The sequence below is a fragment of the Typopeltis vanoorti genome, chromosome 2 (genome assembly GCF_054136105.1).
Source record: "Typopeltis vanoorti isolate ZY-2024b chromosome 2, IOZ_Tvanoo_1.0, whole genome shotgun sequence".
Lineage (NCBI taxonomy): Eukaryota > Metazoa > Arthropoda > Arachnida > Uropygi > Thelyphonidae > Typopeltis > Typopeltis vanoorti.
Genome location: NC_143550.1, coordinates 146,437,051 through 146,451,496, shown reverse-complemented (window position 1 = coordinate 146,451,496; position 14,446 = coordinate 146,437,051). Strand labels below are relative to the sequence as shown.

Sequence of the window (14,446 nt, the reverse complement as noted above, 5' to 3'; positions counted from 1 at the left end):
ATCCACTGACTGATTTCAACTTTGGAAAAAGGTAAAAGTCACATAGAGCTAAGTCCGGTGAGTAAGGTGAATGGTGATGATCATGGTAAGGTGGATGAAAAAAGCAAGAATGAGCAAGTCAAAACTGAAGGCAATGCTGATCATTTTTTTTTTTTTTTTTTGATATCAATGGTGTGGGGTTGAATGGGTACCAGAGGGTCAGACAGTTAACTGACATCATTACCTTGAGGTTCTGGCCAAGCTGAGAGAACGAGTGAGGAAGAAGAGACCCGATCTGTGGAAGAACAACACTTGGATTCTCCATCAGGACAATGCTCCAGCCTACAGTGCACTGCCTATAAAGCAGTATCTGGCTGATAAGAAGATCCCAGTGTTGGACCATCCACCTTACTCGCTGAAGCGCTACTAAAGCAGATAACACCCGACTTCATATGCAATGGTGTATAGATAGAGGAGGGGAGTATGTTGAAAGGGATACAATTAAGTTGTACAATTGTAATAATAAACCACATTGTAGCAACCAGTCTCGTTATTTAATAGCCACACCTCGTATTCCAGTGGTTCCCAACTGCTGGGATAGATTGTATGGGGGTGGATTCCCCCCAGGGGTAACTGAGTGGGGATGGATTATGTGTTAGGCACGAATTATAAATACTGCATGCATTATTATTATTATTATTATTATTATTACCCAAGACCCCATGGAGTCAAAGACTCATCTGGGAGGTCCTTTTATCATCTGGCCTGGTTGGCCGAGTGGTTAGCGTATCCGCTCTCCAGCCAAAAGGCTGCCGGTTCGAATCCCGCTGTGGGCATGGATGTTTGTGATTGTCTGTGAAAATACTAGTGGTGTGGGCAGTAGATGGCGTTGGTGTAGTTGCAATTCGTTGTAGCTAGTGGATTGATGAGTGGTGGAGACAGAGAGTTTTACAGTAGGTGCCCTCCCTCAATGAGTCTTTGGACTCCCTGGAGGCGTTAAGTAATAATAATAATAATGATAATAATCACTAAAAAAGCATTGGCAAATAAACTAACAACAACTCAAAGAAAAATGGAGAGGCTGATGCTGGGCATTACATTAAAAGATAAGAAGCAAAACACCTGGATAAGAAGCCAAACTCACATCACTGACATCATTCTTCACCATAAGCGACTAAAATGGAAATGGGCCGGACATCTATCCAGGAGAGAAGATGAGCGATGGGCTACTATACTAATGAACTGGATTCCAAAAGAAAGGAAATGAAGCTGAGGACGACCTAAAAGAAGGTGAAGTGATGAATCAAAATTGGTCAACCATTGCCAAGAACAGAGAAAGGTGGAAAGAACTGGAGGAGGCCTTCGTCCAGTAGTGGACAGAAATGGCTGAAAAGAATAATAATAATCATATGCACAGCTCATCATACCATGCTTTAAACACACTCAAATTCTCTGCAGACACCACATGCTCAGGCAAGGCATTCCAATCATTCATAACTCTGCATAAAAAAAAATCTGCTTCTCACTCCCCTAGTTACACCTTCTTTATACAGTTTCCAGGGATGACCCCTGATCCACTATTTTCTGTAGAGCCTCTCCAATATTGATCCTATAACAACCCCTTACTAACTTGTAGGTCTCTATCCAAACAAAAACGTTTTCTTAATAGTTTATCATTATATTTAAAATATTTTAATTAATGCCCATAATTACTGAAGTCATTAGATAGAATTAACTATAGCTTAAATCAGTGGTTTTTAACCGATGTTCCCCGTAACACTTGTGTTCCGTGAACAGGTAACAAGTGGTGAAAGATGTCACATGACACCTTGCTACGAAGCACACCAATCTTGTTCAAAATCTAAAGATTATTTCAAGAGATTGTTGTTGAAGATGCAAGTTAAACAAGTAAAATATTTTGAAAAGACTGCTAATTTCTGATAAGGCACAACTTGCATCATAGAAGGTAGCTGAATTAATTGCTGTAAAATTAAAACCTCATACTTATAGCAGAGTCTCTTATTTTACCAGCATGTTGCAAAATGGTAAATATTATGTTTGGCGACGAAGCAAAAAAGGAAATTATGAAAATTCCTCAAATCGAATGATACAATAAAAAATAAAATTAAAGATGTGTCAGATGATAATGAGAAAACAGTTACCAATAAACTTTTCAAACAACATTTTGCTTTACAAATAGATGAGTACGCTGACATTAGCTGTAAAACTCATATCCTAGGATTCGTTCATTTCATTAATGAAAATGAAATATGATTCGATTTCTATGCTGCAGAGAACTTACTGAACTTACAACAGGACAAGATATTTTAACTCTATTATGTCATATTTAGAAAACTTTAAAATTTCATGGGAGCTGTGTGTAGGAATTTGTACAGACGGTGCTCCATCTATGGTAGGCTCTATTAAAGGATTTGTTACCCTTGCAAAGAAAATAAAGCCAAATATTATATCTACGTACTGTTTTTTGCACAGAGAATCCCTAGTTTCAAAAACATTACCGGCAATATTAAAATCAGTACTAGACCAAGTTGTAAATATGGTAAATGACATCAAGTCAAGACTTTTAAAAGCACGCCTTTTTAAAAAACGTTGCATATCAATGGAAGCCTAGTATGAATCTTTGCTTTTGCACACTGAAATAAGATGGTTATCCAGGCGTAAAGTGCTGTTCTGAATTTTAGAACTTAAGAATAAATTATTGGCCTTTTTTCAAAATGAAGGTGCAGATGCTTTTGTAAAATGTCTTCAAAACGATATTTGGTGTGCTGAAATGGAATATTTAGCCGATACTTTTAATTACTTAACTAGTGTTAATACAAGTATCCAGAAGAAAAATGAAAATATTTTGACATCCATTGACAAATTGTCAGCTTTTCAAAAAAAAAAAAGTATCTCTTTGGAAAAACCCATATCAGAAAAAAATACAGTGGATAAGTTTCCTTCGTTCCATAATAAAAATATCAAGGGAATTATTTCCGTTATAACAGAACATTTAACAATATTGGAAGAAAAGATTTCAAGTTACTTTCCTTTCTTAAAAACACATAATTATAACTGGATACGAAATTCTTTTGGCACAGTTAATGATATCGAGTTGTGAATTTTTGTTACAAGAAGAAGAACAATTAGTTACCTTGTCAATGGATCGTACTCTAAAAATGAAATTCTCTGAAATAACTCTTGAGGAATTTTGGATTTTTGTCGAAGCCGAAAACCCAGCTCTCTCCACAAGGGCACTGAAAATTTTGTTAGCTTTCAACATCATATTTGTGTGAGCTCGGTTTCCCAATATTAACCAATATAAATACTAAAAAGTGTGAAAGACTTATTACAAAGAGATGAGGGTAGCTATATCACATATTAGACCTGATATTGCTGAAATCTTCAAAAGCCAACAAGCTCAAGTATCACATTAAAATAAGTTCCATTTTTATAAAAGGCAGGTCCATGCACATTATTGTTAGTTTTATGATCCTAATGCTTTTCGTGTTCCCCAAAATTTTCTTATAATCAAAAGTATTCCGTGTCTTCGAAAAAGTTAGGAACCACTGGCTTAAATCATAGGACATTCGAAAAGAAATCTGCAAAAAAATTTTGGGTTGTAAACCTATAAATTTTATTTATATATTTATTTATCTGTGAAACTGAATATGATTTTCAGAGTTTTTAGATTTTTTAATGATACAAATTTTTACATCCGGGAACAGCACAAATATTCACCATTTTTAAAGAGATTAACGAACATTTATTATTAACCAAAATATATTCAACATATTTAGAAAATCTGACCTGTTGTACACATGACCTTCACACTAAAACACAGCTGAATAAGCCTTACCTATCAAGGTCAAATTACATCTTTTCAACTGTCACTATTAGTTGCAAACTGATAACAGTGAAGTTAGCACAGCAACAGTGACGTGCCGAAGCTGTAAGGGTAATATTAAGATTATTATCACTCTGCTTTCACCTGCAATTCTGAGATGCATATAGTACTATGCACATGTACATTTTTTTACTTGTACATTATTTTAGCCCATCATGATATATTCAATATGGATTCACATCTATCATCATCAATGGATTAGAAAGGCCTCAATGTGACATTTGTAGCAAAGCTTTGTCAAATAATTCTATGAAACCAACAAAGATGAAGCAACATTTGCAAAATGTTCATTCTCAAAACAAGGAAAAGGACAAAAGCTTTTTTGAAAGTCATGGGAAGCTCTCAAATAAATGAAGCTGGATTCAACAGGAGCACTCGGAATGAACCACAAGGTTACTGAAGCTTTTTATGTTGTAGCACTGGGGATAACAAAGTAGAATAAACCACATACAATTGGGGAACCTTTGACCAGACCTTGCACTCAAAATGGTAGAAATTATGTTGGGAAATGGATTGGAGATGAATTTCTGGAGCTGAAGACCGATTCGAGAGCAAGAAATATTCGAGAGAGCAAGAATTTAATCACAGAATTTAGGCTCTTGATGTGTGATTCCTACCCAAAAGTAGCAGAAAGAGCTATTCATACATTGCTTCCATTTGTGTTGACATATCTTTGCGAGTCAGACTTTTCAACTGTTGCGAATGACCTGCGTTATGCCCTTTCAATCACTCCTCCTCATATCCAAGAATTGGTGAAAGAAAAACAGTCGCAGGTTTCTCATTGACTGTAATCTTTGTCTGAATAAAATGTATTACAATATCCTAGCATTCTTTTGAACATTTTGTTTAACTACTTTTATTCAAGTTTTAAAATCCATCAACATTTTCTATTGTTACTAAATTTGTAAAACTCCACTATAAATACAATCCCAGTGAATGTACTAATATAGACAATTGATAAAAGATTTTCAATACTGTGTCCATATCATTTGATCACACCAGACAATCTTGGAAAGGTTGCATCTCCTTTATCCAAGACATTTGTCACCTTGTTATAGTATATAAGTAAGTTAGTAAAACATGATCTTCATTTAACAGACCCATACTGATAAGCACATAGAATACTGCTATTATCAACCTATTTATTATTATTATTATGTGACACCTCCAGGGAGTCCAAAGACTCATTGAGGGAGAGGGTGCCAACAGCATCGAACGATTGAACCCTTTCCAACTACTAACCGCACTCAAACTTGCTTAACTTTTTGCATGAGCCATTAGTAGCAGAGACTCTACCACTCGACCAACCTTTGCTGGCTTATCTGCAAACAAATGAATATCCCCATCCAAATCTTTGCAATATCATTAACATACAGGTTAAACAACAATGGCCCTAAAACAGACCACTGAGGCACACCACTAGTGACTTTCCTCTTCCTGGATATTGCTCCCCATACACAACTTGCTGATACCTATCAGATGACCAGTCTCCAATCCAATGCACTAATCTAATATCCAACTCCATCTGCTCTAGTTTTACTATCAACTTATCATGCAGTAATCTATCAAAAACCTTTAGAAAATCTAAGTATAATACTGCGTATTCTTCTCCTCTGTGCAAGGAAGCTGTCACCTTATTGTAATAAGTAAGTAGATTACTATAACATGACCTCCCTTTAGCAAATCCATGCTGTACATCAAAAATAATACCATTGTTGTCAATCCACTTCTGGATCCTAGTTCTCACCAGCTTCTCAACAACTTAAACCACAACACCTGACACACGGATAGGCTTATAATTTGATGCCTGAGTTCTATCCCCTCCCTTATGAAGTACCACAATCTTGCCCTCCTTCCACTCCTTTGGAATTTGACCCCAGTGCAAGACTCATATTAAAAAAATATGTCAAGGCAGATATCAACTCCCTGGCACATTCCTTCTGAATATGTGGTGATATATTATTAAGTCCCACAGCCTTATTAATATCAAGTTTGCTCAATTCCCCATACACCTCTTGCTCACTTACAGTCAGTCTCTCTCCTCCCGATCATCAACTACTCTCAATCTCTCCATGATGTCACATTCACAAGAATGAAAGACCTTTATGAACTTCTCATTAAGCATCATCTCCACTATATCTTCTGCAGTGGGTGTCCTTATACCATTTACTCCAATCAATGTCATCTTTTCATAATCATTCTTTTTTTTCCCCGATGGCTACACATCAAAAGAACTTCCTAGGATTCTTTTTGGCTTCATTAGATAACTGCTTTTCATACCTCACTTTTACTACCCTTACCAACCAAGTCACCTGCTTTGGCTGGTCTTTGTAATCCTCATAGAATTAGTTATTACTACTTCTCTTATGCTGCCTCCATAACGCCCTTTTTCTTTGTATCGCATGCTAATCTCTTTATTCATCCATTCGAGAATGGTCAATGAGTTCAAGGAGTGGTATGATAGACTTTGTGTTTCTTAGGAGGGGGAATTTCCCCTCGATCAGTCTTGATAGACTTTGTGTTTCTTAGGAAGGACCTCCCACGATGAGTCTTTTGACTCCATGGAGGCCTGAATAATAATAATAATAATAATAAAATAATAATAATAATAATAATTTCACATCTACCTTATTAACCTTCTGCCCCTTGGAATACATTTAGACATTGCTTCTACTAGATAGTTCTTGAATATCCCCCAAGCTGCATTGATCTCTTTTCCAGCTAACTCCTCATTCCATGCTACACCTGCAAGCTGTTTCCTGAGCTCTTCATAATCACCCCCCCCCTTGTAGTTCCAGATATACCCTTTCTTACAGAGGTCCTCACACTGCTTGCAAAGACCCAGGTAATCACTTCATGGTCACTCTCACCAATTAATTCTTTCCAATCTTTAATTCTATTCAATAATTAATTCTTTCCAATCTTTAATTCTATTCAATAATTAATTCTTTCCAATCTCTGCAGTACCTTAACTACAACTCCAGATATACAGATTGGCTTATAATTTGTAGCCACAACCTTATCACCATCTTTATGCAGCAGAAAAATTTTACCTTCTTTCCACTCTCTTGGAATCTGTGATGTTATAAGACTTATTAAACAGTCATGCCAATACTACTGCCATTTCCCTGGAACATTCCCTTAAGACAAGTGGCGATGTTGATATTCATCAAACTATTGCTTTATTGACATCAAGCTTATTTATTTCCTCATATACCTCCTGCTCACTCAAATTAAGCCATCCTCTCCTATGTCCTCTACATCTGAGTTTTTCATTATTTCACCTTGATGAGGATGAAACACTCTTATAAATTGTTCATTGAATACCTCAGATGTTTTCTGCAGCGGTTATCATTCTACGATGATATTACTATAATCTTACCATAATCATCCTTCCTTCTACTTGTTATATATTTGAAAATCTCTCTCTAGTGTTTTTCTTGGCTTGATTTGCTAATTTCTACTCACACTGTAGTTTTGTTCATACCAAATGAGTCACCTTCCTGGCCTTCTCTTTATACTCCTCATGCAATTGATTGCTATCCTTATTCATCTGTCCTTGCAGTATCCTCTTCTTCCAAATTTAATGCTTAATCCATTTATTCATTCATTTGACACCTACTTTATTCAGTCTTTTGATCTTCAGAATACATTCACATATCAGTGTTGTAAATATCTTTTGTTCAGTTCCCATGCAGCATTCATCTTCCTCCTGCTTAACACCTCATTCCATACTATAGCTTTTAGCTGTCTCCCTAAGCTTTTCATAATCAACAGCCTTGTAATTCCACATATATCCTTTCCTCACCAAAGTCTGCATATGGCTAACCACAAATTTTAGAACTAAAAAATTTTGAAACAGTTTATTTAGCTCAGTGGAACCTTGATAATAAAATTGAAAAATGTAGTTTTCTTAGATATTATTTCTTTTAAGTAGTGAAATACTAACAAAACTCATGCTGAATTTATGTAAATCCAAGGTGCTTGTAATGCATTTTCAGGAATTTTTTTATATGTAAATATCAGTATTTTTTTCTTACTTGATGAACAATGGATTTCATCCTTCTTTATTTTCTTATATCAATACCACACATGAAACATAGCAAAACTGATAGCAGATGAGTATCACACGAAAACAAAATAGTTACTATAATCACATTTAAATCATTAGTTAGATGTTCTAAAAACAAAAGCAAAAGCCTTACCTATTGTAGATCGCAGTACAATGGTGAAGTTCTCCTGAACAATGGAGAGAGAACCTAGCTTGACATATGGAAGTTTGACTCGCTTATTACCAACTTTTGCACCAAATTTCTGATTCAATAAAACTTTGATGCCATCAACCTAAAGAAAGAAACCTGTCATGCAGTAAGAAAAACCATAATTGATTCATAGGCCTTGAAATAAATATATAGGCCATTATATCCCTTAAGCTATAAACTTTAAAGTAGAAAAGAATGAAATACTTTGATCCAAACATTTATTTTCATGATGAATTTTGGAATATGCAAAACTGTATGTTTGAAATGATTATACAACATGATGAAATTCCATTCGGATGGGGCATTGCCAAGTTAAACAATGCTCCTGCTGTTTTCATCAGGGAATCAAGATGGACAGTGAAAAGTCACCTATTGCAACAAACAAACTCCAACTCAACATCAGCAGAATTCAAGATAGGCACTATCAGTGTGAGAAGTATCAATGGAAAAGAATTAGAGACACCATGTCAACATAACTGATACTGAAATGAAGAAGATATAAATTGGTGAGATTCTTCTAAGTAACTATTGCAAGATGTCATATTCAGGCAATAATACTCAGGTGAAAACAGGAGTAGGTATAGTATTCAAAACAAAATATGAAAACAATCTTCTTAAATGGCAGGCAGTATCAGGTAAGGTGCTGCAGAGAAACACCAAAATGGGGAATTGGACAATTAGACTACTGGGCCTACAGAAAGCTCTACTAAAGAAAAAGTGGAGGAATATTTTGATCATTAGAGAAGACAGCTGATATAAAGAACAAGATAAAGATGGTCATTGTTGGTCATGTAAACAACAGAATAGTAAATGAATGTCAAACAAACAGAAATATTTTTTGAAAAATTTTGAGAAAAGTGCACAGCTTATAATAATGATTAGTACCTCGGGTTTCTGTTCAGGACATGGACAAATTATCACTAATAATACCTTCCAAAAGATATGAGGCGGAGAGCAAGGATTCTGAATGATATGCTGGCTGAAATGTGTGAGGAGACGGGAGTACAGTTTGTTAATGGGTGAAATGAGTTTGAGGGACGAAGAGAGCTGTATGGGAGTGATGGACTGCATTTGAGTGGTTATGGTGTGAGTCGCTTGGAGAGATTGCTGCTGGAAGGTAGAGAAATGAATAGAGAGAATGTATCAGATCGAGTGGGAAGTGATGTGGAAGAGCTGGAGAATAAGACAGGATGACTGAAGAGGTGGTTATGAATGGGGAAGTGAGTGGTATGAGTATAGAAAATGAGAGAATGGGTGTGCAAGAGGAGCAGGGAAATGGGGAGGCCCAGGGTGGACAGGGGTACACAGCATGAGAAAGGTGGATGCTCCAAGAGGAGGTGAGCATCTGTAGGAAGGAAAGGAATGGGATGACAGGGATCAAGAGGAAACAGTTGGAATTGAAAAGGGTTTTAAAATGAATAAGCAGAAAGGGAAATGGCCCCAGTCGAGCATGGAGAGATCACATCGAGTGAGTGGTATCAGTGGAACTAGCTGTAGATCCAGAAATGAGCTGTTGTGATTGTATACAAATGCTAGAAGTATAAGAAACAAGGCAGATGAAATGGTTGCACTAATTGTGTCTGTTCACTCAAAAATTGTCGGAATAAGTGAGACATGGTTGGAAGAGGATGGCATCCTGGCAGGAATAGAGATAGAAGGGTATGATGTGTTTCGTGAGGACAGAAGGGATAAAAATGGAGGGGGAGTGCTATTGATGATAGAGAAAGAGTTATGTCCATATAAAGTAGAGATGCAGAAATAGTGCCAGTGGTTTTGAGGCCGTATGGTGTGAGATAGAGGTGAATGGAATCAAATACTTGGTGCGATGTTGTTATAGACCAGGTAATCTGGATGGTGGTGATAATGAAATGTGCAATGAAATTAGCCAAGTAAATAAGAAAAGGATGATCATTATGGGTGATTTTAATTATGGCAATATAGACTGCAATGATGAGATAGCAACTGGAAGTAAAGAAAATTAGTTTCTTGAGTTTTTGAGGGATAACTACCTCAGATAGTATTTAACAGAGGACACACGAGAATTGAGGGTCTTGGATTTGGTCATCTAATCAGAGGATGTAATTATAAATGAGGTGTCAAATCATCCACCAATTGGTGAGAGTGACCATGAGGTGATTACCTGGGTGGTTGCCAGTAGTGCGAGGATCTCTGTGAGAAAAGGGTATATGTGGAACTACAAGAGAGGTGATTATGAAGAGCTCAGGAGACAGCTTGCGGGTGTAGCGTGGAATGACGAGTTAGCTGGAAAATATATCAATGCAGCTTGGTGGATTTTCAAAAACTGTTTAGTAGATGCAATGTCTAAATGTATTCCAAGGGTGAGAAGGTTAAATAAGGTGGGTGCGAGATGGATGAATAAAGAGATTAAGCATACGATACAGAGAAAAGGGGCATTGTGGAGGCAGCATAAGAGAAGTGGAAATAACCAATTCCATGAGGTCTACAAAGACCAAGCAAGGAGGATGACTTGGTTGGTGAGGGTAGCTAAAGAGAGGTATGAACAGCAGTTGGCTAATGAAGCCAAAAAAGAATCCTAAGGAATTCTTTCAATATGTAGACAGCAAAAGAAAGAATAATTATGGAAGGATGACATTGATTGGAGAAAATGGTATAAAGACAGCTAATGCAGAATGTGTGGTGGAGATACTTAATGAACAGTTCATAAAGATCTTTCAATCTTGTGAATGTGACTTCATGGAAGGATTGAGAGCAGTTGATGATGGGGAGGAGAGACTGACTGTAGGTGAGCAAGAGGTGTATGAGGAGTTGAGTAAACTAGATATTAATAAGGCTGTGGGACTTGATAATATATCACCACGTATTCTGAAAGAATGTGCCAGGGAGTTGACACCTGCCTTGACATATTTTTTTAATATGAGTCTTGCACTCAGTCAGGTTCCTAAAGAGTGGAAGGAGGGCAAGATTGTGCCACTTCATAAAGGAGGTGATCGAACTCAAGCATCAAACTATAGGCCTATCTGTATGTCAGGTGTTGTGGTTAAGTTGTTGGAGAAGCTTGTGAGAACTAGGATCCAGAGTTGGGTTGATAACAATGGTATTATCTTTGATGGACAGCATGGATTTGCTAAAGGGAGGTCATGTTTTAGGAATCTACTTACTTATTACAATAAAGTGACTACTTCCTTGGACAGAGGAAAAGGATACACAGTAATATACTTGGATTTTGCAAAGGCTTTTGATAGAGTATCTCATGATAGGCTGACAGTCAAACTAGAGCAGATGGGGTTGGATATTAGATTGGTGCATTGGATCGGAGCCTTCTATCTCATAGGTATCAACAAGTTGTGTATGGGGGAGTGATAATCAGGAAAAGGAATGTCATTAGTGGAGTGCCTCAGGGGTCTGTTTTAGGTCCATCACTGTTTAACTTGTATATTAATGATATAGGTGGAGATTTGGATGGAGATATTCAGTTGTTTGCAGATGATGCATAGTTGGGACGAACCATGAAGTGTAGTGAAGATGTTTTCAGAAGGATGAAGAGATGTTTCAAGGATAGAAAAATCAGAACTCCATGGTGGACTCAAGAAATTAAAGAGACAGTCTTGGAAAAGAAGAAAGTATATCAAAAGTTTCTAGCAAGTAAATCAGCATATGCTCTGAGAGACCACCAAGAAAAATGTAAGGTAGCAAAGTAGTGGGTAAAAGTAGCTAAACAAAAGTCATACAAGAACTTTGGTAAGCATACGGAACATAAATATCAGAATGTGTGTGTGTGTGTGTGTGTGTGTGTGTGTGTGTGTGTGTGTGTGTGTGTGTGTGTGTGTGTGTGTGTGTGTGTAGAATCGGATGCATAGCAGTGGAAGAGAAGAAGAGATAACATAAATTTTCATTATTTAGATATTTAGTATACTTAAATATGTTTTATACTTATAGTTAACTTATATAGTTATACCTATAATTATACTCACTTATACTTATTTAGCATTTAGTTGTAATAGTTCCTCGACACTATTTTGAATAATAGCGGCAGCAGCAGCTAAAATTGCAAATGGCATATCACCAAGTCCTTCCCCATTTAAGGACTCCATTTTGCATGATATAATAAGGAATTTTGTGGCATGCAGGACTTGTGGAATGTATGCGTCCCAGCGGTTGTATATGTGGCAGGTGAGAGAAGTGGAAATATGTATATGTGCCAAATCAGGCAATGGGAGGAACGTGGGGATTAGAGATGATTATAACTGGCCTCATTGAGACTATAGCAGACATCGTTGAGTCAGAGGTGAGAGATTCTCCACATAGAGAGATGAGTAGTATGATAGAGGGCAAGAATAACAAGAGAAACATGCATGAAAAAAATGAGAGTGGGGAGTGTGGAAAGGTTGAACGATTGTGAAGTTTTCGGAGATAGTTTCAATTGGGAGGATGAATGGATGGCAAACAAGAGTGGCTGACTTGCAGAGAGAGAGAGAGAGAGAGAAACAGATGAGCTGAAAGAGCAGATGGAATGTCTAGAGAATGAGATGAAAAGAGTGAAAGATGAGATTAGGCGAATGGAAGAGATGAATGCAAGGCGAATGGAAGAGATGAATGCAAGGCGAATCAGAGTAGGAGTGAGAGAGAGAGAGAGTTGTGGGAATGATAGAAGAGGAGAGAATAGGAACAGTAGAAGAGAGGAAATGAGAGAGAGTTATGTGAATGATAAAAAAGGAGAAAATAGGATCAGTGGAAGAGAGGAAATGAGAGAGAGAGAGAGAGAGAGAGAGTTATGGGAATGATAGAAGAGGAGAGAATAGATACATAGAAGAGAGTTATGAGAATGGTAGAAGAGGAGAAAATAGGAATAGTAGAAGAGAAGGAATGAGAGAGAGTTATGTGAATGATAAAAGAGGAGAGAATAAGATCAGTAAAAGAGAGGGAATGAGAGAGAGAGAGAGAGAGAGAGAGTGTTATGGGAATGATAGAAGAGGAGAGAATAGGAACAGAGAAAGAGAGGATATGAGAGAGAGAGAGAGAGAGATGAGAATGATACAGGAGGAGAGAATGGAAACAGTAGGAGAGAGGGAATAAGAAGAATGTGAGGGAGCACTGGAGTAAGGGATAGAGTGATGTCAGGAAGGTAGGTAAGTAGGGGGACACAGAGAGAGATAGTGTTAGAGGAGAGAGAGAGTGAGGGATACAGGTGAACAATTGAGGAACAGGGTGGTAAGAGGTGTAATATATGGGGACTAAATGATCTGTGGTGTGCAAGATAGGATGCGTGAGGAGTGTTCCCTATCCCATCCTATGCCAATGGCTTTAACAGGCCTTTAAGGCCCACAACCTTCCAAGCATGCTTGGATTTCGTAACCGAAGTACGAGGATAGGATGGTCACCCCTATGACTGTAAGTATTCTTGGCTGTATCCCTGTGTGTTCACCAGGCCAGTTTGCCTGGTGAACAGAGATGAAAAACCCCAGAAAAACTGGCGGAAAAAACCCTGCTGTCCATGCCCAAGACTGGCTAACGTGGCTATGGCTGAGAAGATCCTTAAGCTCCTTACGTCGGCGACGGGAATCGAACCTAGGACGATCCTTCCTCAGGCATATGGTTGCGAAGTGCAATGCCACTAGGCTAACTGTGAGGACACACACACACACACATATATAGGAGTGTTTGACACTCTTAATTGCCACTCTCATATATGTATGAGGAGTGTTTCCCACACTTAATTGCCAAAGCTACACTTTCTATTTATCATAGAAAGTGTGGCTATGGCAATTAAGAGAGGTGAAAGGGTCGATGAGATGATTGTGATGGTAGGAACTAATGACTTGAGAGGCAATGTAAATTGGACGGTGAGAGATATGAGATTCTTGTTTGAGGTTGTACAAAAGAAAACACAGAAATGAAAGATAGTGTGAGTGTTGCCTAGGTATGACAATTACAAGCTGAGCAGAAGAGCAGTAATATTGAATAACATAAGAGCTAGAATATGTCAGAAGAGAGGATTGGAATATTTTCCAATCCAATTAAGTATTACTTGTAATATGTAATACTTAATATTATTATTATTATTATTATTCAGGCCTCCATAGAGTCAAAAGACTCATCGTGGGAGGTCCTTCCTAAGAACATAAAGTCTGTCAAGACTCATCGAGGGGAGGCCCTCCCTAAGAAACACAAAGTCTATCATACCACTCCTTAAACTCATTGACCGTTCTCGTCCTCACCACTCCATCAGGCAATGCATTCCATGGCTCAACCACCCTCCACGCAAAAAAACCACTCCTCACCCTCTTGCTCACAGTTTCCTTTCGTAACTTCCAGGGAT

The 14,446-nt window shown here is 37.6% G+C and overlaps 1 protein-coding gene across 4 annotated transcripts in view; it reads right to left on the bottom strand.

Annotated features, from left to right (window-relative positions):
- Positions 1-14,446, bottom strand: part of LOC150109505 (BMP-binding endothelial regulator protein-like) — a 356,022-nt gene that overhangs the window by 113,135 nt on the left and 228,441 nt on the right. For all 4 annotated transcript variants that reach the window (XM_090408745.1, XM_090408720.1, XM_090408731.1 and 1 more), the window contains exon 12: positions 8,092-8,230. In XM_090408745.1, the coding sequence (XP_090264871.1) occupies positions 8,092-8,230 (139 nt within the window). The remainder of the gene's footprint in view (positions 1-8,091; positions 8,231-14,446) is intronic.